Raw genomic sequence first — 23108 nt, 5'->3', positions numbered from 1 at the left:
TAAAGGTTAAATGATGTTGCATTTGTTTTTTTCAGTATCCTAGTCTACTTTTCTTCACATTATCAGCGTGCAACATCCTGCATCTGCTATCGCCCTGGCAACCAGACCTCCTCACCATCATTACCCAGCGCTTCATCCCTCACCATCAGCGGTCGCCTCTGAGAGAAACAAAAAGCTGTTTTTTTTTTTTGTTTTGTTTTTTAACGCTTGGACGCATTTTTTCCCCTTATCCCTTGAAATCTCTTTTCCATTTTGTTTATTTATCTATTCAAAACAGTAAGGTTCATGTGTCGGAGAAGTCTTTTCTCTCAGCAGCAAAATGCCTGTGAGACGCGGTCATGTTGCGCTCCAGAACACCTACCTGGACACTATCATCAGGAAATTCGACGAGCAAAGTAAGTGCACGTGAAATGAGTAAAGTTATGGCCGTGTGTTGTCGACACGAGACACGCATTTGACATCCACTAATGTCAAAAACAAAACAGAACAATTTAACCGTTCACAATATGCCTGTTTTCACTTTTAAATATCCTGCGTAGCCTGTTACACCTGAACATTTGGAATAATAATATTGAATGTGATATTATATTAAAATGCTTAGAATTAAACTGATAAAGGTGTTATTCAGGTGTGCAAAGAAAGCGTGTCAAAAGACTCCAGTTTAGTGTTAGTACCTCCTGTATTAAAAAGAAAAAAGCAGTAATAATATTTTCAGCCCCTGGAAAAAATGGGTTTCTGATGGTTTATGATTGTCATCAAGAGGAATAATGGCCCCTGGCAGATAGAAATGATCTCAGACAGGCTTTTTATGTCACACTGAAATATCTTATCTAACTTGTATCAGTGATGCTGACAGACCCCCCCCCCCCCCCCCCCCTCCGCTGCTCCTTTTATGTTTGAGGGTTATTGCACCTGCATGTGTGTTTGAGTGCTCACCTGATGCATTACATTATGTTCCATTAGCCCACATGTTCCTCTGGTTGCAAAGAGGGGCCACCACCGACTCATTCAGGAAGAAAAAAAACCCCACCATTCTCCTGCAACCTCTGAGGTCGCTTAGGTTTTGTACATCGCACATTGTAGATCAGTCAATCACATAACTGTTAATATCATTCTGAGAATAAAAAAAGCTACACAAATACTCTATATATCTACTGTATGATCAGTAAGTACTCTGCTTTTCAGTCTACCTTTCAAGTCAGTCTCACTCTTTCCTCTTGGCACATTTCCCCCCCTTGAAGCACACTTTATCTCAGTGTGGACCACTCACAGTGTAGACTTGATGAGTGAGACAGAAAATAATCCTGATTAGATATTGACCAAACATGGAGAAATAGTTGATTGCTGACTGTCTGTTTTAGTCTGATTACATCTGGGGCCCGTGCTTGAATCTGTGGAGCTCCTTTGAGAAAGATCTCTTATGTAATGCCTCTACTGTATGTCCCCTAAATGTGTGCGTGTGCACGCGCAGCCACGTGCACGTCCAGGTGAGTGCACGTGCCACAGTGGTGCTGCTTAGCAACCGTGTGACGATCAGTGTTTCCACTGTGAGCCCCAGATAATGACTTTGGACAGGATGTGCTTTCCACCAGAGGAGCTCACCCATTTACTTTAAAGAGAGGGACTGAGAGAAGAGTCCCCTCCTCTCATCTGTGTGGGCAGTGAACAGGGAGAGCTCTTTAACCCAGTTTCACCACAGGATAATAAAAGGGCCAGTCAGAGGCTGCAGAGGTTATGTATGTACTTTTCATTTAGCTCATTGAACTCCTCCATTAGCAGCCTTCGAACAAAACTGTCCTAATTCACTTACATGGTGGACAGTGTTTTTGGCATAGTGGCTGTTGCCGGTGCCACGTACATTACAATCATCAATAACAGGAACTAGATGGTATATGAACTTGGAATTACTATTAAGGTTTTTTTCTGAGTGCAAAGTAACTCTGAGATACTCCACAACAAAGCAGCCCAGGAAAAACCATTACTGCTGTACCTGACACTGTTCAGCCATGGCTTCCCACAGGATGAGAGAGTATTGGTGGTGGTTGACCCCCTAGGGAGGGTCATCTGCTGGTGGTGAGACACATCAGAGTCAACTGCTAAAAAGCACTGCATTCATGAGCTAACACCCCAACCCAGTTTAGCTAACCCCATTTAAACTGTTTCTACTCATTCATTCAGTCTGGCTGTCAGTAAATATGAGCGGGCATCCCAAATAAACTCGATATATGTGAAAACACTACTTCAACTACATTCAAATATCATAGATAAATAACTGGAGGCTTAAAATTTAATCAGCTATTAAACAAAATAAAACATACAAAAAAAGCACATAAAACAAAATAGTATATACACAGAGTATGACGTTTAAATAGAGAAAAATAAACAGTATAGCATTATAGAATTACCAGCAAAGAATTAAACCCTGTCACAAACGTGGATAATTCCAGTTTAATTAAAATCTAACAGGCTAATCCTGACAGACGTCAACCACCTGTAAATTCCCACAAGCTACGTGAGAGCTGGTGTGACGCCACAGAGGCTCCTACCTGCCCACCTGCTCCTCCTCAGTCCCTTGGGAGAAATTGTGACGCTAATAGCATTAGCACCATGGAAAGGTGGACTTCATTAGTTCCACTTCAGCTGATTGTCGAGTGCAGAGGAGGAAGAGTTGTTCATTGTGATGGCAGACCTCATCACATGCAGATTTTGAACACCCTGTACTTTATTCCATTTGATCTTAAACAAGGGGGGAGTTGTAGGTTTCAGCAGTGAGGATCACTTCCGCGTTCAAAAAGCTGCAGCTCCTCGGCTGCCGCTGGGGGCTGGCTCCAGAAGTGAGCAATTCTCCATTGACCACCATGTTAAAATAGCCAACTTTACAGCCTAAAAAAACATGTTTACAGCCTGGTACATTTTTTATTTTTGGGGGGGGTTATTTAGGCTTAAAATTCTTACATAAGTTAGGGCGTGGTTACGTTGAATGACAGCCCCATAGACAGGCACTGGCAGTTAGCTCTTTGCTAAAGCATCGGCTGGGCTAGGCGGCTACATCCAGAGTTCTCCGGCTAACTCCAGCGGTTGACAGGCACTGCAGTATCCGTGTTTGTTTGCCAATGTTCGGATAGGTTTTTGTGACAATATGGCTCGTTGTAGTGTAGACTGTACTAACCGACCGTCGAAGGAGTCTGTGTTGCAGTTTTTTCGGTAAGTACATTTCTCACTGTTTTACCTGGATGTTTGCGCTAATTAGCATGTATTAGCATATCTTGCTGATACAGATAGAGGACCGGAGCGGATAATGTTAGGAACGCTGTTGCGGTGTGTTCCGTGCTCTCAGAGTCCGTTTATTGTGGGAATACTAGGCTACAATTTAATTTCGTCTCATTTTTCTGTTTAAAAAGTCCGACATTGCATGGACAGAGCAGCTCCGTCAGTAAACGGCTGCTGTTGTTTGTGTGCTGCTGTAACTGTAAGTGGATAGTGGATGGAGGCAGCGGTGAAAGCCGGTAAATATTAAATATTAAACATTTTAATATATTATTATTTTTTAATTAGTATCATTAATAATAACGACAACAACAATAATGATGTTTTTAACGTTTTAATATATTTTATTAATATGAAATAATAATGATTGTTTCACAGTTAAATAATAAGCTAGAAATAAATTTCCCCCCACAACTCCACCAAACCCTGCAGCTCTCTGTCTGAAACAGTCATGTTTAAAACATGTCTGTTCTTCTGTCGCTCCTCAGATCGCAAGTTCCTGATCGCCAACGCCCAGATGAAGAACTGTGGCATCATCTACTGCAACGAAGGCTTCTGCCAGATGTTTGGTTTCACCAGGGCCGAGATCATGCAGCAGCCCTGTACCTGCCAGTTCTTGGTGGGTCCCGGCACCATGAAGAACGCCCTGGCCCAGCTGGCACAGGCCCTGCTTGGCTCTGAGGAGCGCAAGGTGGAGATCCTTTACTATTCTAAGGAAGGTAAGAACACAAGGAGGAGGGAGATAAAGAATTAAAAAACCCTTAATCTGGCCTATTGGACAGCTCGAATGTTACGAAAATACAGTCAGTCTACATGGATGATTATGAATAATCCAACCAGCGAGACAGTCCTCCTTATTCCCGGAAGACTTTTAAAATCTTAAGTGTTTCTGCAAACACTTCACATCTCTGTTAGCAATCAGTGCAAACTGCAGAATCACATTCAGCTTTTCTGCGATTCTAATCATAAAAATGAAATGCATCTAACATGATCGGCCCATAAGAAATCCACCTCAGTCTCACATCATGTGTCACTACAGTCTGTCCATTATCTAGAAAATCAGTCATCATGGTCAAATCAGCGTTTTGTAATCAGGCTTTAAATCATGTAGTGTGTTCTCTGCACTGAGTCACCTCCCCAGACAGACCTGACATTCAGTCTCAGCTTCTTAGTCTTAATCTGTTCTTAACACCTCTTCCTATTGATGCACAATTGCTTTGCATCTCTATATTGGTTTATTGGTGGAGCCATAATCCCTTCTCCCCTCCCTCCTCATCAGTCTTTCCCACACTCTGTCATTTCCTCAACCTGTTTTTTTTTTATGCACAACTTTGATTTCTAAAAGTTGTGTGCAAACAAACGTGTTATTATTGCAAATGGGGAAGAAAGAAGGAATGAAAATTATAGATACTCGGAGACGGAGGTATAAACATTGTAATGTAATGAACTTAGTGAGAAAACACAAAGAAATAACACAGCAAGACAGACATTTAAACTTTTGACCTGCAGTTCTTGTGGTGGCATTTAACATTTAACGTTTGCTCCTCTCAAAGCTTCATTTCCTCTTGACTCTCTGACTCAATCTTAATACTGCCACCAGCTGCAAACTGACCGGCGTTTCGCCTGCTTGATCTGTTTCACCTGTTAATTCCTCTTTCACCTGTTCATCTACCACTGAGGCAGAAACACATGACGGAGGTGAGCAAACACACCAGGCTCAGGACAATCACAGCCACCCACCATAAACCCAAACACATTTACTGTCTACATATGTACACAGACGTACACGTATATCCACGTGTCTTTTGTTACTTTGGCCATTTGGGCAAGAGGAGTGCAGTCTGGGGAGCTGTTGTCATGGAAATGCGATCAGCATGCCAGCTCAAATCCACTAAGCATCTATTTGTTTTGTCTCCTGCTTCCTACTGCGCTCCCAATCTGAACAGGCAGAAAAAAAAAATGTGAACAAGTGGAAACAATGATTCAGAACAAGTCTCTCACAGGCGGATTTTTTTTTTCCTCACCTCCAGACTAAATTCCCATCGCAGTTTTTCGTAAAGTGGATGTGTGAATAGGACTGAATGCAGCCGCTCGGTGTGTGCAGATGCACATTCTCCTGTGTGTTTGTGTGTGTGTGTGTTTGTCTGATCTGCCCTATCCCCCATTTCTATTTTTAGACCACACTGATTGCAGTGTGAAGTTAGACCTGATGGAAGTGTGGCTCATTTGGCCTTTTTTAGCTTTCAGTGTCCCTCCTTTTTACCCTCCCTCCTCTGGTTTCCACCCTGATGGCCTCCCTTTAAATCATGACCTCATAAAAAAGATCAGATGGCAGAGGCAGGCGTTATGTGTGGGGGTATAGCTCAGTGGTAGAGCATTTGACTGCAGATCAAGAGGTCCCCGGTTCAAATCCGGGTGCCCCCTGCTTTCCTATTGATCCCTCTCAGTCTGTCTCTCTCTTTCTATGTCCAAAGGGACCTGCAGACCCTGCCTGGTGGACGTCGTCCCTGTAAAAAACGAGGAGGGCCTCGTCATCATGTTCATCCTCGACTTCCAGGAGTTAATCGATCCTTCGCTCAAAAAGTCCGGCCTCAGGCAGAGAGTAGCCCAAGGATGGATTTACTGTAAAGCCTTTAACATTTGCTTTATTTAGCTTCATTAATTGATTTGTTGTCAGCCCTGATTATTTTAATTATTAACTAAACCATGGTTTTAGTTTCCTCCCTATCTGATGCAATAAAAAGAAGACAATCTGGACAAAACCATCTCACAACTCATACATTTGTTTATATAAAATAATTACACATCAACATAATTTGTAGTAGATAAAGCTGAAAGCAGAGTTTCCCCCACAGGTCAGAACCGCAGGCTGAAGATGAGGCTGCCGGTGCTGCGATCCATGCGACGACCTTCACTTTCCAAAGATCAGTTTGAGGGGGTTGTAGTGGACTACCTGCAGGTGAGGGGGTGTTCACACACTTACACAGTCTCACATATAAACACGATGGTCAAACGTTGCAGTATTCTGCAATCAGATTATTTGGTGACAGCAAACTCTTTCTGCGGGCTTTTCTAAAATCCCAGCTGTTCAACAGGCACCGCACAGTTTCTCATGTTGGCTGCTTCAAATACTGGAGAGAACAGTTTGAATTTTGGAGACTGACTGCAACAATTGCGGAGTTCATCTTTCACTTCTGTTTAGACTTCTCTTGTGTTTTGATGAATCGCAGCTTGTGAGAAACAATTTCCTAAGACTATCCATACCTGACACCGGAACTGTTCTGGGCCAAGCCAGGCCAATTTACATGCTGAAGTTCTTTGGCAGGAACAAGACATTCCTTTCTGTTGCAGGCCTACTTTGTATCTTAGGTAGATAAGTGTGCTGCATTTCAGAAGGTAAATCAATAAAACACAAAATATGACATTCAAAAAAATAATGTCCTGATGTTTGAAAATGTTGCTTTGTGTCAGCCGAACAGCGAGGAGGTCCCACTCAAAGAGTTTCGGATCCCGTCCAAGGAGAGCTGCATGCAGTCTGAGACCGAGGCCCTGATAGAACAGGACCTGGATCCTCCCTCTCCTGCAGCCCAGTCATCCACCAAACGGCGCTCCCTACTGACAGACAGGCTGGACCCTGGTATCGCCTTCCACCGCGGGACTTTACCTCGAAGCTGTTCGCGGGACAGCGTCCGCAGCCTCCGACGTGCCTCTTCACTGGACGACATCGATGGCATGAGGGCAGAGTGGAACAGTCGACCCGGAGACCCCCAAACTAACAGCAGTGAGTGTCTGAGTGGGAAGCTGCGAGCCTCTCAGAGGGAATTTGTGGGTGAAATATAACAAACAAATATACAAAACAAATATAAAAAACCTAATGTGAAGCGAATAATCTACAAGCAGAAAAAACAACCAGCAGAGTTCCCACCATGATTCACCTAAAGAATCTGAACTGTTCTGTCTTTTCTCTGACATTCATAACACGCAGAGCATCACCCTGAGCACGTGCAGCCGCCTGATGGCTGTTCCAGCAGAGACACACAATCAATCCCTCTGTCAGTGTGTGTGTGTGTGTGTGATTGTGTATGAGAGTGAGGGTTTGTAGACCATTTGAGTTAAAATTGCACATGACTGCACATCTGTCCCCCTCCTCTCTCAGGGGAAATATTTTGTGAGGAAACTTTACGGGATACAGGTTCCAATCATAACTCCAGACTCTCACCTTGTCTTTCACTTCTTTTTTTTTTTTCATTTTCACCACATTTGTGTGTCCATCTGTGCCATCTGTGTCCCTCTGTCCTGATTACTTTGTTGAGGGCGAATAACTGATTAACTTTTTTTTTTTTAAATGATCACTGTTGTTCATATTGTTTTAAATGTGGTAATAATTTGACCTTGACCTTGAGCTTGGACACTATGCGATGCACTGACTGGGAATTTAAAAAATATTATATCATCATTCAAATTCATTTTCAGACATTAGTGTTTATTCTGCTCTTGTTTTTTTTCTCATCTTTCAACTTTTGAGTCTCAGTCGCTGATGTTGCTGCTCTCTGCTGCAGATTTGAAGCCCAGCGCTCTGAACTCCACGTCGGACTCGGACTTGATGAGACACAGGACCATCGGCCGCATCCCTCAGGTTACCCTCACCTTCGGCTCGGATCGGATGAGACCCCCTTCGCCCACAGAGATTGAAATCATTGCACCCAGCAAGATAAAAGACCGCACCCAGAACGTCACAGAGAAGGTCACTCAGGTCACACAGGTAAGACGAGTCCTTCATCATCTCTGTGAAAACGGAGAGCTTGCTTCATTCAGTGGTCAGAGCTACTGGGGTCCTAAATTTGGTATTCTTATTGTTGATTACTTAAAACTTTTTCTATGTAAAAATTTAAAATTGTTATGTCCACAAAACTATCTTAACTTTGAAAACTGAATTACTGTTTGGATGTGTCTGCACACACGCCAGATTAAATCTACATCACTTACAAGACTGATTTTTCTTGTAAATTATTGGGCAAAGTTATCTCAGCCACATTTGGATTTAAATTTCCTTCATTCAAAATAATGCAATTTAAGTTTTTTGTAATGGGTGGATGTATTTTTGCAATGTGAGATTAATGTTTTTGGACAACTTCGAGTTAACATTAGCCTCATATTTAGAGGTTTAGAGGTTGTGGCGTCAAAGTTTCACAATAGCTCTTTCTGCTGTGCGTTGGCTCTTTTGTCATACTTCTGATTGGGAAAACAAATCATATCAGTCATATCATGTTCCCGCTGCTGTCATCCTGTTTGATATGTTCCGGTTGTCAGCCATGAATGCAGCTGTCACCGTCACATCCAATCATTGCCTCTGCGCACAGATAGTTCAGAATAAATGTCTATAAATGGGCGTTTGCTTCTGGCTCACTGAAGATGCAAAAAGACATCTGCAGTCACAGGGTGAACGTGTGAAAGAATCGTCTCACCTGAGGTGCGACATCTATGGCACTGGCAACAGAACACACTCATCAGCCACCTGTCATCACACCACGTGTGTCTCTGTGAACTTTTTGGCACACACACACGCAACAGTGGAAGAAGAACCTCTGTGGAAGAACACTGAAGCACAAGTTTTGAGTAAAAGTAAGAGATGTAAGAGAAGTCTCCAAACCCCTTTAGTTAATGTCTAATGTCAGTGGTTTTTCAAGATTTCTACATATTTTATGAATTAAATCTTATCTGAAGCTGTTTGGTAAATGCAGTGGAGTACGAACCACAATATTCACCTCAGAAATTTAGTGGAGAAAAAAAAGCAGTTCTATAATAAAGAAGCACTTCAACAGTAATAGTATGATTTTTGAATGAGTAAATGTATTTGCTTTATACATCTAAACAAACAAACAAACACTCACCAAACCAAAATGTCATGGAATGGCCTGTTGGGTCCAGGACTGAGCCGGCAGCCAGTCACTGTGGGGCTCCCTCGGTGCATCACATTAGCCCAGTTTTATCTGTGGGGCTTCCACAAAGGTCAGCTGACTCATTTTCCAGCCAGCCTGAGCCAAAGAGGTGGTGTTTTTGGACCACTTTATCTGTTTGTTTGGCTGCTGGTTTGTTAACCAAAGTTTGTCAGCAAAGAAATGGATGACCGGATAACCCGGTAAACCAGATGCCCCGAACGCTCTGGTGTGGAAGTAAAACTATATTTCTTTGTGTTTCCTGGTTCAAGAAGAATTTATAAGATGTGTCATGCAGTTGTCCCCAGATTTGGCATAAAATGTATTTGCATCATGCCCCAAAATGTTTTGTTTATAATATTTAATAACCATTTTTCAAAAATCAGAACATTTTCTATAATTAAATTCACAAATTTTGATACATCTGAGATATTAGTTCACTAAATGCTTTCTAGTTTCAAATTTTAGTCTTTGTCTTGCATTGTTTAACAAGCTTATTTGTTATAAATGGGTCCTGAATTTGCATGTTATTAACACAGTACTATTACCTTATGTGACTGTCGTGCGACTGAATGCTGTTGCCTTGGTTGGCGGTGGTGAGATCTCACTTCTTCACACCAGGAGTGAGAGTGGTATCGACAGCCGGCTGTGACTCAGTGCACAATGTGGAAGCAACGTGGCTTCTGTGCCCCTGGAAACACTGCCTGGACGAACAGAAGGCCTCCTGAAAGGCCTGGCAGAACACTTCACTTGTTATCTTGACTCTGTTGACGTCATGTACAAATGTGGATAAAAAGTGAGCGTTCCTCCGTGTTAGCGTTGCTGCTGCTTAGCCGGGTTTGTCTCACTTTCTGTTATGTTTCTCTTGGAAGGTAGAGCTGAGTTATTACAGCTATCTGTCTCTGGTATGTCCCCTGTCCACAGACCACACACGATCTTTCTAAGGTCCTCCACATCTTAAAAACAATTTAGTCCAGTTCTCGGTCTTTAAATCTTGGTTTTAGTATAAACAAATGCCTGAGATATTTTCACTTGTTTTATGATGTGTTTCTTGGTCGCTTCGATTAGGTTATTTCTTACTACTTTTACAGACATTTTGTCTGGTTTGATGAAAAACATAATTCTTTTTGAATTTAGTATGATGTGTTGGATAGATAGACTGAGAGTGAAATCGAGTTACAGTAGGCTATGGTTTTATGTTTCTGCATTGCATTTAAGCACGCACCTGTCAAACACTCCACTGTAGGTAGCTGTGTGATTTTTACACGATTTCCTCAGATCCTCAGTGGCTGAAATTTAAAGATCCGCTCTAAACATTTATTAGGACGTAGAAAATACTCTGCTTCGAATGACAATTTGTACTTTGTTTTTCTATAGAAAAAGTTTAAAAAAAGAATTAAATTAAATCTACCCATTCTTCCCCATTATCCATTCAAAACTTTAACTACACAAGATGTCTCCCACTTCACTGCAATGTCTGTTCTCAGTGTACGTGCACTGAAGGATTCAAGTTTCCACGTTACACATTGTTGTATCTGCTGTGTGCAGTGTTAGTATAGATGGTAAGCAGTCAGCACAGAGAGGGGGGGGGTGGGGGACTCACAGATGAATGTGTGAGGATTCGTATGGAGATTGCGTGGGTGTGTGTGGGGATCACAGACTGCCTGTGAAGCGACTGTGGGAGTGGAGAGGGGTCCTGGTGAGATGCAGTTATGAAAGCGAGTGAAAAGGGCGGCAGCCGTGAGGCTATTGAGCGGCACTCGTTGGCTTGACGCTGCCAGTGACCTTGGCCTCTGGAGCTAATGGAAGTGGAGGGCATGCTCTCTGTGTATCCTGTCAACCCTCCAGCTGCCCTCTAAATCAGAGACGTCCCCACCCTCCAGCCGTCTTCATACTGGTGCCAGTTTTAATTTTTGTCCTGTTGAAACAGCTTGAATTGACCCGCGGTGGTATCATACTCGGGGGTGGGGTCATAGAGGAACGTCGAGCCCCACAGGTCAGGTTTTAGGTCACAGCGATCGTTACTGCTGCCATGTGGGAGCAGGCGATCAATTACCGAACCAAATCCAAGTTTTAGAAAGAATCGTCAGTCGTTAACTTGGAACTAAATCTTTGATCGTGTGCTGCCTTTTCTTTTGGTTTGTTTGTTCCGTTATACAATAAAATTTTTCAGTATCTCGCCTTTATAATTGGATTTCGATTGGCACCTTACAAAAAGGGAAATGAAGGTTGTCATTGATCTTTGTTCACATCGATTTGTCTGCGTAACATGAAGCACACAGTGTGATTGACTAGACTGCAGCTTGTAAAAGACACATAATAGTAGAAAAGCACACTGTAACTAGTAGTGTGCGTCTGTGTTAGTGTTTTGGGAAAGCAGAAGTGTGTTTATGTGGTGCCCCCTGGCTTTTAATGGGTTTACAGCAGGAGAATGTGGAGAAGTCTGGAGGTAGTTTGGATAGACTGGGGTTTTGCTTCGAAGTTGGAGCTGTGATTTTCAGTATCTGTGTCCACTATAACTGTGTAAACACGTACGTTAAATAGAGATCTGATAAAGGTTTTTATTCTAGAGCAGCTGTCCCTGTGAAAGAGGTGTAAATGTTTTGCCTGTGTGTTTGAGAATCAAGTTGTCTGACTCTTCTCTAATGTAAATATCCTAATATCTTTAGGTAAGAGGCCTGCATCAGGGTGGATGTGAGGTTCTCTAAGTCATGTGACTTGTCATGTAACAACCCATTCATTTAGAAAAGTTTGACAAAAAAAGGACAGTACATTTTATCTGTCTGTGTTTCAGACAATACTCACACAAGTTCAGAAACAGCATCATATGAATTTAGAAACACCTAAGTCAGTATTTATAGACAATAATTTATGGACTCAGTTAACACAAATCTGCCTCCGTAGTCAACACAGACTCTGACAACAGCTCTGACAACATAACCTGTACTTTTCTCTCTTTTAGAAGTCAGATCATCTTTTATCACAATGCATTAATTCTTTGCTGCAGTGAGAATGTCCTGTAGGTCCTGCTTTGACTTTTAGCAGCTTGTTGAGTCCCAGTGGAGGTGTGTGTGTTTGTGTGTCTGTGTGTATGTGTGTGTGGTGGGGGGTGGGGGGGGGGGGGGGGTGGATGCCGTCATTCGTGCAGCCACTGGACCATTTTTTTTTTCATGTGTTTGAAAGAGGATCCCACAGTGAGGGCTGGGCTACATGCTGGGAGGATGAGCGAGGGAGCAGGAGGGAGGGAGATACAGGCGGATGGACAGAGGTTGCCTTCTCCGTCTCTCTTTCTCTCTCTCTCATAGTCTAAGTCTTCTCCTGTTGTTTATCCTGTGGTGCGCTGCAGCATGAGCTTCAAGCAGAAACTTCAGCCTGTGAGTGTTTCAGCCTTACTGGGTCTCTCACGTTCCCTTGTGTCCACTTCCAAAGCTCCCCTTCATTTTCCAGCTCCACCTCCCTGTTTGTTTGCCACTGTTGTCCCCCTCTCCTGCTCTTCTTCGCCCTTCCTTTCTTCATCTTCCACCTCACCCTTCCTGCTTACTTGCTGTAGCTCCACAGGTAATCAACATGCCACGCTGCCTTACTATGACAAGGTCAAGGTTTTGGATATTTCCCAAACTTTGTGCACGGTAGCTTCAGCTGATTTTGCTGTCACAGCTTTTTGCATTTGAGTTGCTTCTGTTTTAGATTTACCGATGGTGTTTCGAACACAGAAACAAGTTGCATGTGAAAGATTTTGCACTTTGCATTGTCACCTTTTTCAGAAGTAAAAGGATTTCTTTTTCTTTTCATAGCCGATAAACTAATCTATGATCATGTCTGACTTTTTATGATTGTGAACATTTATTATTCAAGCTGTACTTTCGACTCTTAAAGGCCTGGAAGCCTTTCAGCTCTTTAACTTCACATCTCTGTGTTTTTGAATCTAATAAGTGTATAAATGTATAAACAGTGAACTCTTCCTTTCATAATTATGAAGTCAGAGTACCAACAGAGGGCTGTTGCGTGCAAACTAGTGGTGGCAGCTGTTCTCTGGTTGTCATTATGAAACAGAGCTGTGGACAACATCAATACCTTAAAATTTCTTGGATGAGTGAACCTTTGCTCATGTGTTTACATTCTCATTACTGTGTTGTCTTTTCGCATCTGTTCAGCTGCGATGGTCAGTTGCTGATACACAAAAGCCACAGGTTGAAGAAATCAGTTCATTTTGTGGGGTTTTCCACCATAACCTGTGCACTCTGTACACTGTCTATTGGTCATTAAAAAACAATGAATTATGGAGGAAGAGCAGGAGCCAACATCCCTCTGGCATTAAAGGGCATTGCATGCCATAATGGAAAAGGCTGAGTTATTCCAAGTGAAGGTCTAACTTTATTTTTCCATTTTTTTCCTCTTTCTTTTATGTTTTTTTACCAAATATGGCCAGGTACATATTTAGTAGCTTTTTAATGCAATACTTTGTCCTTAAGAAGCAATTGACTTTGACTATTTCTGGCCACTGTTTTCATCTCAGCTGGGAAAGTGGAAAGAAACTGTATTTTCTTTGAGTGGAGTGGGGTTTGGTTGGGGGGCGGGGGATACAAAGAAGAAGTACAGTCTAAATAGTCAGTACCATGCTAGACTTTACTTGTGGCTCCTGTGTGGCTTTGCTGGAGTGTTGTCATACAAGTCCAGCTGCCTTTGTCATAGCGACTGTGACCATGTTTATGCAAACTAAAATGCAAATGAGGGTCTAACTATTGGACGGTTTTCGCGGGGATGAGAGGATGACATGAGCAATGAGAGCATTTTTTGCATGTCCTGGTTAGTTAGTGTAGATCTGGGTGTCAGACAAATACAGCCTGTTAGAGGAAAGCATTTTCACACCAGCAGTGACTGTTAATCAACCACCTAAAGGCCTGACCTTGTGTTTGACAAGAATTAACTAAAAATCACTCCTCTGCATGGCGCGCAATCAATGACTGCGCTTATTCTGGTCCACAATTGACGAGAACACTGGCAGGAGGGGTCACATGGTTTAGATAAAACAGGGATCACGTGGTGAGGTAGAGGCAGGTGAGGCTGCACTGGGCTCTTTAAAAAGAGCAGTTAGAGCTTTGACTTAGTGAAATGCCTGTGGAGAGAGGACAGAGCTACGCAGGGACGGTGCTGGGGTTAGGGTTTGAGTTTTGTGTAAAAGTCTGTGGTTTTTCTGCATGAAAGTGATGCAGGAGAGGAGGTGGCAGCTGCACAGCAGGCAGGTAGGGCTGCAGAGGGTTTGGAGAAGCCTGCTCCTCTGCTGCTGTGGTCGACACCAGGATGAGAACGTGGACATGGAGGCTCTTATTGTCGTACCGGTCAGTGGGATCTTAATACTCATTGCTTTTCTGGCTCAGTCACTGATATCTTACTGTTTTGCGCTGGTCTGCTGGCTAATGAAATTAGTGGTGGTGGCAACACTGGATGGAGATTTGCATATTTTTTTCACTAACAGCAGGAACTGTTTCTGTTCTCTTTCCTAAAAAATTTAGCATATTGAGAAAATGACTGAGACACGTTGTCGTTAAAGGGCTGTGACATTTTCTCCTGCCAAAGTTGGTGAGAATCTTTCTGAGGAAGTTGTTATTTACCTTTAGGCGCAGAATGTTTTAAATTAAAGTCTGCTTGGCTGTGACACAGAGTGCACGGTGTGAAGGCACAAGCAGTAATACATGGTGCGCGCAGCAGGCAATAATTTATGCATACGCATTTTCTATGCTCAAATTAACAGCTATTTAAATCTGTAATTATTCTGGAGTTTCTTCACTTCATGTGAGGAAACAGACGTCTTACATTTTTGTGCTTGGTTTGGGTATTTTTGCTTTTTGATATCTGTCCATGCAGAAGAGAAGTGTTCACATGTGAAGCTTTACTTAATAGAGTTGGGGATGTAACCTGGTATCTGTGCTGATCTAGACCAGCTTACTAACCTAAGGCAAAGTAAATGACAAAATGACAAATGTCTCACACTGTCCCCTTGTCACCCAGACCTCAGCAGAGCTGGTCAACAAAAACATGCAGGTTTTAATAAACAGTTCTGTGAACATGAAGTCATAGTAAGCCACCACTGAACTTATAGCTGCTCTAATGAGGTTTGACTCTTCTGTGTTTTATATAGGAGATTTTTTAAAACACAAAATATCAACAACTCTCTGTTTACCAGTGACATTGTATAAATCAATATTTACAGTCTACATAGTGCGTGATATTTACACACAAAGTGAAAGTGGAGGGTGAATTATGGAAAAGGTCATGAATATTAAACCTCATCTGCAGAATTAAAACCTGCTGAAAAATTTACACTCCTAAAAATTAAACCTGGCCACGAAAGCTATATTTAGTTAATGATATTTAAATGATAATGATAATTCGAAGTTATTTATGTACAGGCCAGTTACTTTCACAGCTTTTTTTTTTGTTTGTTTTTGTTTTGGGTAATGTTAGTAGCCTGTTCTCCCTCATTATAGTGTCTGCTAAAGTGTTTGCACTGTGCATTTTCCATGTGCTCTTCTCTTAACAGATAAATCAATGAGTGGACAAAACTCCCCCAATCCCCTTTTTTATCCTGTTTTAAGTCCAGGCTTCCTGAAGTAACATGGCAGCTCTGTCCCCTATAAAATACAGTCCCCACTGTCCTTCCTTCATCTTCTCCATCCATTCCCTACGTCCTCAGGTGTTGTCCCTTGGTGCTGACGTGTTGCCAGAGTATAAGCTCCAGGCTCCGCGCATCCACAAATGGACCATCCTTCACTACAGCCCCTTCAAGGCGGTATGGGACTGGGTCATCCTGCTGCTGGTCATCTACACCGCCATCTTCACACCCTACTCCGCCGCCTTCCTTCTCAACGAGGTGGAGGATCAGCGGAGGAGAACCTGCGGCTACACCTGCAACCCGCTCAACGTGGTGGACCTGGTGGTGGACGTCATGTTCATCGTGGACATCCTCATCAACTTCAGGACCACCTACGTCAACCACAACGACGAGGTGGTCAGCCACCCGGGACACATCGCACAGCACTACTTCAAGGGCTGGTTCCTCATCGACATCGTGGCGGCCATCCCCTTCGATCTGCTCATATTCCGCTCTGGGTCAGAGGAGGTGAGACAGAAGGGGAGACAGCGGATGGCAGCAGCCTCGCAATACTGATGCATTCATGTTGCTTCACCCACACAAGACTTTAGCAGCTGGTAGCAATGATAGTGCTAATTGAGACAATGCACAAAGTTAGCTCTGCAGGTAGCGAGAAATGAACTGTGAGTGTCCCTGGTGTGTTACATTAGTGCAAAACCTCATTTTTGATGACTTCACTTATAACAAACTGTCAATGCTGTTTTTAACAAATGTTATTTATTAGACGCACAAAATCTTGAAAACAGACTCCGCACACCTGGTCTTATTTAAGTCTACTCTCTCCACTAGCCTCAGACAACCACTCTGATTGGATTACTGAAGACAGCCAGACTGCTGAGGTTGGTGCGAGTGGCCAGGAAGTTGGACCGTTACTCAGAATATGGAGCTGCTGTCCTTTTCCTTCTCATGTGCACCTTTGCCCTCATCGCTCATTGGCTGGCCTGTATCTGGTACGCCATCGGAAACGTGGAGCGCACCGGCTCTGCGCACATCGGAGGCATGAAGATTGGCTGGCTGGACAACCTGGCCGACCAGATTGGTAAACAATACAACGACAGTGACGTGACCTCGGGCCCCTCCATCAAGGACAAGTATGTCACAGCTCTGTACTTCACCTTCAGCAGCCTGACCAGTGTGGGCTTCGGGAACGTCTCACCCAACACCAACCCAGAGAAGATCTTCTCCATCTGCGTCATGCTCATTGGCTGTGAGTAGAGTGGTCAGCACCCTCTAGAACAAATAAAATACTTTCAGTTTTAAAGCAGGCACAGTTTAAAGAGAATGTGTGCTGGTAAAATGAGACAAAATCAGAGTGTCACTATGTTTTTGAATCCCTATTGTAATGGAAAAGCAAACGACCAATATTTCATGGCAATATTCGACGCTTAGGTCTTAAAAAATGTTGTTTACATGCTAAAAAATACAACATTCTGTTCTGACAGCCCTAACACGCAGCATGTCTGTCCTCTGTCCTGTGCAGCTTTGATGTATGCCAGCATCTTCGGTAACGTGTCAGCCATTATCCAGAGACTGTACTCGGGCACGGCCCGCTACCACACCCAGATGCTGCGGGTCAAGGAGTTCATACGTTTCCATCAGATCCCGGGAAGCCTCAGACAGAGGCTGGAGGAGTACTTCCAACACGCCTGGTCCTACACCAATGGCATCGACATGAACGCTGTAAGTCATGAGGACTTCACAGGAAGCCACTAGTTCACAGGAAGCAAGATCTCTGTGTTTGGGTTATGGATAATGGATACAAACGTTTTTTTATCTACACTAAAATTTTCAATTACAAAGCAGTATTCCCGTTCTGAAGCGCAAGCAGCAGCTGTGGGGGTATAGCTCAGTGGTAGAGCATTTGACTGCAGATCAAGAGGTCCCTAGTTCAAATCTGGGTGCCCCCTCTCCTAAACAGTGACTTGTCTGTGCCTTTTGTTTTCCTAATCCCAAACCACAACAGCTTTATTAGTCACTCAACTAGAATGAAAGGTTCAGAAGATCTCTCAATTTTTTAATCTAGATTAATCTGAGAATTCATACATGCTAGTCCGAAGATCAAATAACACATCCATGACTGTGTGTTGAGTTGGTGGTATAGCTGAGTCGTGCAGCACTTGACCACAGGTCCACAGGTCAGCCTTCGGTGCCCTCCTTTTCTTTAAACATACAAATGAGTGTTTCCACTGAGGTTGCTGCATTCGCAGACCCACTTTTTAGGGATGATGTGCGTCATATCGCTGCTTGGGCTTGGGATCCTAACAGCGCTGGAGCATGACGCAGCCAGAGAGCAGCATTAGCGCCTGCCAATTCAATGTGAGAATAGATAATCACTTGGAGCCGCTGTCCTTTGTGCCCCCCTTGAATCAATCTGACACATTGCTCTCCTTCTCTCACCCTCTCAGGTTCTTTTTTTATATACCTTTCAATTTCATTTTGCCTTTTCGGTTTTTAGATTACTTGGCTCTGAAGATACAGGAGAAATGTGTGCACAACAATAGCATAATTCACGGAGAATTATTTAAACCGGCCCTATGTGTTCTGCTGCCCTGCAGGTTCTGAAGGGTTTCCCAGAGTGTCTACAGGCCGACATCTGCCTCCATTTGAACCGCAGCTTGCTGCAGAACTGCAAAGCCTTTCGAGGCGCCAACAAAGGCTGCCTGCGGGCGTTGGCCATGCGATTCAAGACCACCCACGCTCCGCCGGGCGACACTCTGGTCCACAGTGGGGACATTCTCACCGCCCTCTACTTCATTTCCAGAGGCTCTATAGAGATCCTCAGGGATGACGTGGTGGTGGCCATACTGGGTGAGTTACAAGCCACGGTGATGTGCCATGCTTATTTTGTCTTTTGTTCCACTGCGGATGCAAATCAATGATTATATTCATTATCAGTTACGGTTATTTGATCAATGGATGTATAGTTTATAGGAATAATAATAGGGACTGAGGCTCAGTGCAAATAACAATGAAAAACTTTACAATGCAGGAAAGGAAAATTTAGCATCTGTAAATATGAAAACACTAGAAGTTTCTGTATTTTTGGCCAAATGGCTACAACTAATATTAAAACATTAAACTGAGATTTTGTGGTTTTTCCTTTGTAAGTTTATGTCATCTTCGTTTTTCTTTCCCACAAAGCCACAGCCACAGCTCACACTGCCCTTTACACTGCGTGTTGAGTTGCCAGAGGTGGTTTGGGCACAGCTCCACTTCCATTCCACAGTGGCATTGATCACCAATAGGGCCAGCACTCAGATTCAGGCTGCATAGGTCTGTTTTTTTTTTTCACCAGTGTTTTCAGGGGACCATTAATGTGCTCTGAGCTGCAGCACTGTTCAGGATCAGTGTCGCTGCAACGCTTTGTTTTTCATTTGTTTTGGATGAGATTCATCCGTCAAAGTGTTGTCAGTAAACTATTTTAGCTATAACTTGCAGCTTACTCACTTGGTCAAACATCTATTGATCAGCTTTTAGGCTTTTCCAATGATTCTCTCTCTTTTTTTTTCCTCTAGGAAAGAATGACATCTTTGGTGAATCCATCAGTCTGTATGGAAGACCGGGTAAGTCCAGCGCTGACGTCAGGGCTTTGACCTACTGTGACCTTCACAAGATCCTGAGAGACGACCTGCTGGAAGTGTTGGACATGTACCCCGACTTCGCTGACATGTTCTGGAACAACTTGGAGATCACCTTCAACCTGAGAGATGTGAGTGCCACCAGAGGGCGATGTTACACACTGTCCTCAAAACATCACCCTGAGAGTGATTGTTTTTTTCATGGTCTGTGTTTATTTGTCTTAAGGCCCAAGAAAAACAGTTTTAACCAGTTATCTCAATATGTATGAATGAAGAATTTTTGTATCAATGAATGAAGTGTGTATTTTTGAATCACTGAAGCTGATATGTATCAGGCAGATAGAGTAAACCAGACAACCCCGAGCAGGGACTCTGAATGTGGCTACCGCCGGACCAGGCATCGGAGAAGCTCCCTGCGGCGTAGAAACCGGCCAGGTGAGTGAGGGGCAGGGCTTAAGGTGGTTGACACATTTCCACGTGTGTCTGTTAGATGTCTAATCTTTATATTTTCTTTCTCTGGCTGTCCTGCGACTCTGTCTGTACAGATGGGATGGACCGTGAGGACTCTTACCCTGATCATTCCTGTCCAATGGCAAATCATCACCGGGGGACGATGGCAGGATCCCACTGGGAGGACCTCTGCAGCAGCGCTAGCATCTGTTCGCAGTCTAGCGATGAGGAGACGAAACCCATGGGACACAGCAAAGGGGAACTATACCCCCCCGGAGGTGACACCAGAGACTACCCCCCAGCAGTGGTCAACATCCTGCCTCACAGTGGACCCTCAGCTGGGATGGGACCGCCCGTAGACCTCGGAGGACCACCATTCTCAGGTTAAGACTCAACCTCTAGACAGATGGAGCTTTAAATCATAATTCCATCTCTGCCCTCTACAGAGTTTGCACTTGAGATTCTTTCCCTGCCAAATAAGGTTTACTGGGCTGTAGTGTTTCCAGCAGATGGCACCATCTTTCTCCAGATGTGTCAGGGACATCATGTCTTCCATAAAACGAGAGAAAATTTAACATACTCCCAAATTCTGGTCTTTTAGTTCAGTCATCAAACCTTGGTGCCGGTACAAGGCCTAATCTAATCTGAAAATTAAACCGAAAGAAAAGTTGTAATTGTTTTGTATAGGCTGCCAAAGTGAGTACTTTCTGTTTTTACACATCAGTTTTGAAATCGGTGCAAGTTTAAGTTAAATGTACTAGAAATTATGAAATATAAATTTAGACTTACAGTTTGAATTACACGATACCTGTTACACAGATAAAAATATCTGTCCTGTCATTATAACTTTAAAAAGACCACAGCTACCAGTACTAGTAGAACTAGAACTGAAACTAAAACCAAAATCACCAGTAACATCTGAGATTAATAATAGATCTAGCTCAAGATCAGGAATAAGTACAACTAAACCACAGCTGGACTAAAAATGGAAAACTAAACAAATCAATAGAAAAACTAGTAAAAAGTCCGAAACTAAAAAACAGACCTGTTCACTGCTCCTTTTCAGGATATTGCATCATTTCCTTGAATTACTAAAAATAAATAGATAAGTTAAATGAGGATTGTTGTCCTTCTGCACAGCAACACCTCCTATCAGTGTGTCAGGCCTGTACAGCTACTGGCCAGGCCGCAGAGCCAGCCAGTTCTCAGAGGGCCAGAGGAGGCCTTCGTCGGTCAGGGCCAGTTTCCACCCACCACCGTGTGCTGAGGATCGGCCCAGCGAGCTTGAGTCCAGACTGGAGCTGCTGCAGTCCCAGTTAAACCGGTGAGTCACTTTCACAGAGAAGTGTTTAAGAATGAAAATAAAGAGGGGGCACCCGGATTTGAACCGGGGACCTCTTGATCTGCAGTCAAATGCTCTACCACTGAGCTATACCCCCTGATGTCATGGTCAGGGAGAGGTGGAAGCTTTCGTTATTGTTATACAATGGAACGCGTTTCCCTTTGAGTCATGTGCTCGTGTGAGTTCCTCCCTCCCACACCTGCAGTGTTTGCATATCAGATCCCAGCTGGGAACTGCATGACTTGCATGTGTATGAGAGAAAGGGAGGATACAGGTGAGGAGGGAAAGATAAATAAAGATTTTCTTATCTTGGGTGAAACTGGTAAATGTAGAAAATCTGTAGTTAGTCATATGTACTTCCTTTTAAATGCCCGTGTGTTTGTATGTGTACGAGAGAGAGATACTGCATAGGGAGAAAGAGAGAAGCCTAGTGGACATATCTGAAAGAGCAGATGACTTTCTATAAAAAAGACTATGGCAGCCCTCCATCCAGCGTTGAAACAGAATGAAAGTAAGTTTTAGGGATAAATTCCTCAGGTCACATTTGCTGATGTCTCTCTTCACCTTTGCCAGGCTGGAGACCCGTATGACAGCAGATATCAATGTGATCCTGCAGCTCCTCCAAAGGCAGATGGCCCCTGTGCCCCCAGCCTACAGCGCTGTGTCCCCCAGCCCTCATCCGCCTCACCCCACCACCTTGTACAGCACAGGAGCACCCACAATTCACACTGTCCCCCCAGTCCAACCAGTACAGATCGACAGCACTGCCTCACTGCTACAGGTTTAATTTTATCATTTAATTATTTAACTTTATCAGGTCTCCACATCTAGTCCTGCCTGAATTAATCCTTCTTTGTCTCTCCAGAGTCCAGACTCTGACTTCAAGCACAAATCCAAGGACTCGCTGTCCAGTGGGATCCACCTCACTGTGGCTTCAGATGACACCATGTCAATGTCGCCAGAGGCAGATCCACCGCATCTGCCCTCCATAAACCTCATCCCTCCTCAACAGTCAGAGGTCCGAGAGCCTCCTGGACTGTTATGTGGCAGCCAGCGCTTCCCCTCCCTCCCTGAGCACCTGGAGACCTCCACAGAGATGCAGGAGATCCAGAGGCACGTCTCCGACCCTGTCTTGCCAGGCAGCTAGAATACCAGTCACCACCACCACCCAAAAGCCTGGTCCCTTGGACGGGACAGCCATATGTCTCTTATATTGTTATGTCCTTCTCCCTCCCTTAAAATCTCCTCTGTCCTGTTCAGATGCTGCTGAATAGCGTGGGAAGTCTTTCCTTCCACGTCACTGAGGGTTCAGAGTGCCTCCTGTTTCTTACGGACTCAACGGTGCCCTCACAGGCTGCTGTGGTTTTGTGCTCCAGCATCCCTTCACCCCCCGAGGTCAATGACGAGATCTTTCCTGCCCAGGTGGGCGGGAAAATCGTGAAGCATGAGTTGAGAGCAAGCTCACAAGCATAACATATACATGGGTCAAGCGGTCGACTGCATCCTACCTGAAGACGGGTGAAATGTCAAGGACTAATAAGGTGTTTCACGTGTGAAGAATTATCTGAATTCACTTGGTATAAGAATTGCACATTTAGAGCATAGAAAAAAATCATTTATTTGGGACTGAAATTATTTTCATAATATTAGAGATGTACTGGTTTCATTAAGAGCCGTACATCAAGTAAATGTCACAACTATGAGTGTATAAAGTGATATATATTCCCTGTTGTTTTGGTGTATGTTGAAAAAATATCAAAAGTCATACCATAACTGTGTGGCACACTGTGAAGGATGGTGGTTCAACTTTCAGGGCAGCGCTGGACAAAAAAAAAAAAAAAAAAAGACAACAAGTGAAGTGTAATTTTCATCTCATATTTCAC

The 23108-nt window shown here is 43.6% G+C and overlaps 1 protein-coding gene and 3 non-coding genes across 5 annotated transcripts; 3 read left to right on the top strand and 1 right to left on the bottom strand.

Annotated features, from left to right (window-relative positions):
* Positions 1 to 209: 209 nt before the first annotated feature.
* kcnh6a (potassium voltage-gated channel, subfamily H (eag-related), member 6a) lies at positions 210 to 23108 on the top strand. Of its 2 annotated transcripts, none has more exons than XM_041062460.1 (16): positions 210 to 395; positions 3756 to 3986; positions 5742 to 5891; positions 6123 to 6226; positions 6739 to 7048; positions 7827 to 8029; positions 15898 to 16323; positions 16645 to 17062; positions 17336 to 17535; positions 18411 to 18663; positions 19371 to 19564; positions 19769 to 19868; positions 19979 to 20266; positions 21024 to 21207; positions 21799 to 22006; positions 22091 to 23108. In XM_041062460.1, exons 1-16 carry the CDS (start codon positions 320 to 322, stop codon positions 22370 to 22372), a joined length of 3627 nt encoding a protein of 1208 aa, XP_040918394.1. In that variant the 5' UTR covers positions 210 to 319; the 3' UTR covers positions 22373 to 23108. The 2 variants fall into 2 exon arrangements, with proteins under 2 accessions (XP_040918394.1, XP_040918395.1); XM_041062461.1 differs by having other exon boundaries at positions 21842 to 22006; positions 22091 to 22346.
* trnac-gca lies at positions 5620 to 5691 on the top strand. Its single transcript has one exon. It is a non-coding gene; the product is annotated as a tRNA-Cys (tRNA).
* Positions 17691 to 17762, top strand: trnac-gca. Its single transcript has one exon. It is a non-coding gene; the product is annotated as a tRNA-Cys (tRNA).
* Positions 21251 to 21322, bottom strand: trnac-gca. The gene has a single exon. It is a non-coding gene; the product is annotated as a tRNA-Cys (tRNA).

This window comes from Toxotes jaculatrix, chromosome 18 (genome assembly GCF_017976425.1).
Source record: "Toxotes jaculatrix isolate fToxJac2 chromosome 18, fToxJac2.pri, whole genome shotgun sequence".
NCBI classification, from domain to species: Eukaryota; Metazoa; Chordata; class Actinopteri; family Toxotidae; genus Toxotes; species Toxotes jaculatrix.
This window is presented reverse-complemented; position numbering and strand designations above follow the sequence as displayed.

Coding starts and splice junctions, on each gene's coding strand:
- kcnh6a (XM_041062460.1), top strand. CDS start 320: ATGCCTGTGAGACGCGGTCATGTTGCGCTCCAGAACACCTACCTGGAC. Junction 17,063..17,335: donor CTGCGTCATGCTCATTGGCT/GTGAGTAGAGTG, acceptor TGTCCTGTGCAG/CTTTGATGTATGCCAGCATC. Junction 19,869..19,978: donor GCGGCGTAGAAACCGGCCAG/GTGAGTGAGGGG, acceptor CTGTCTGTACAG/ATGGGATGGACCGTGAGGAC.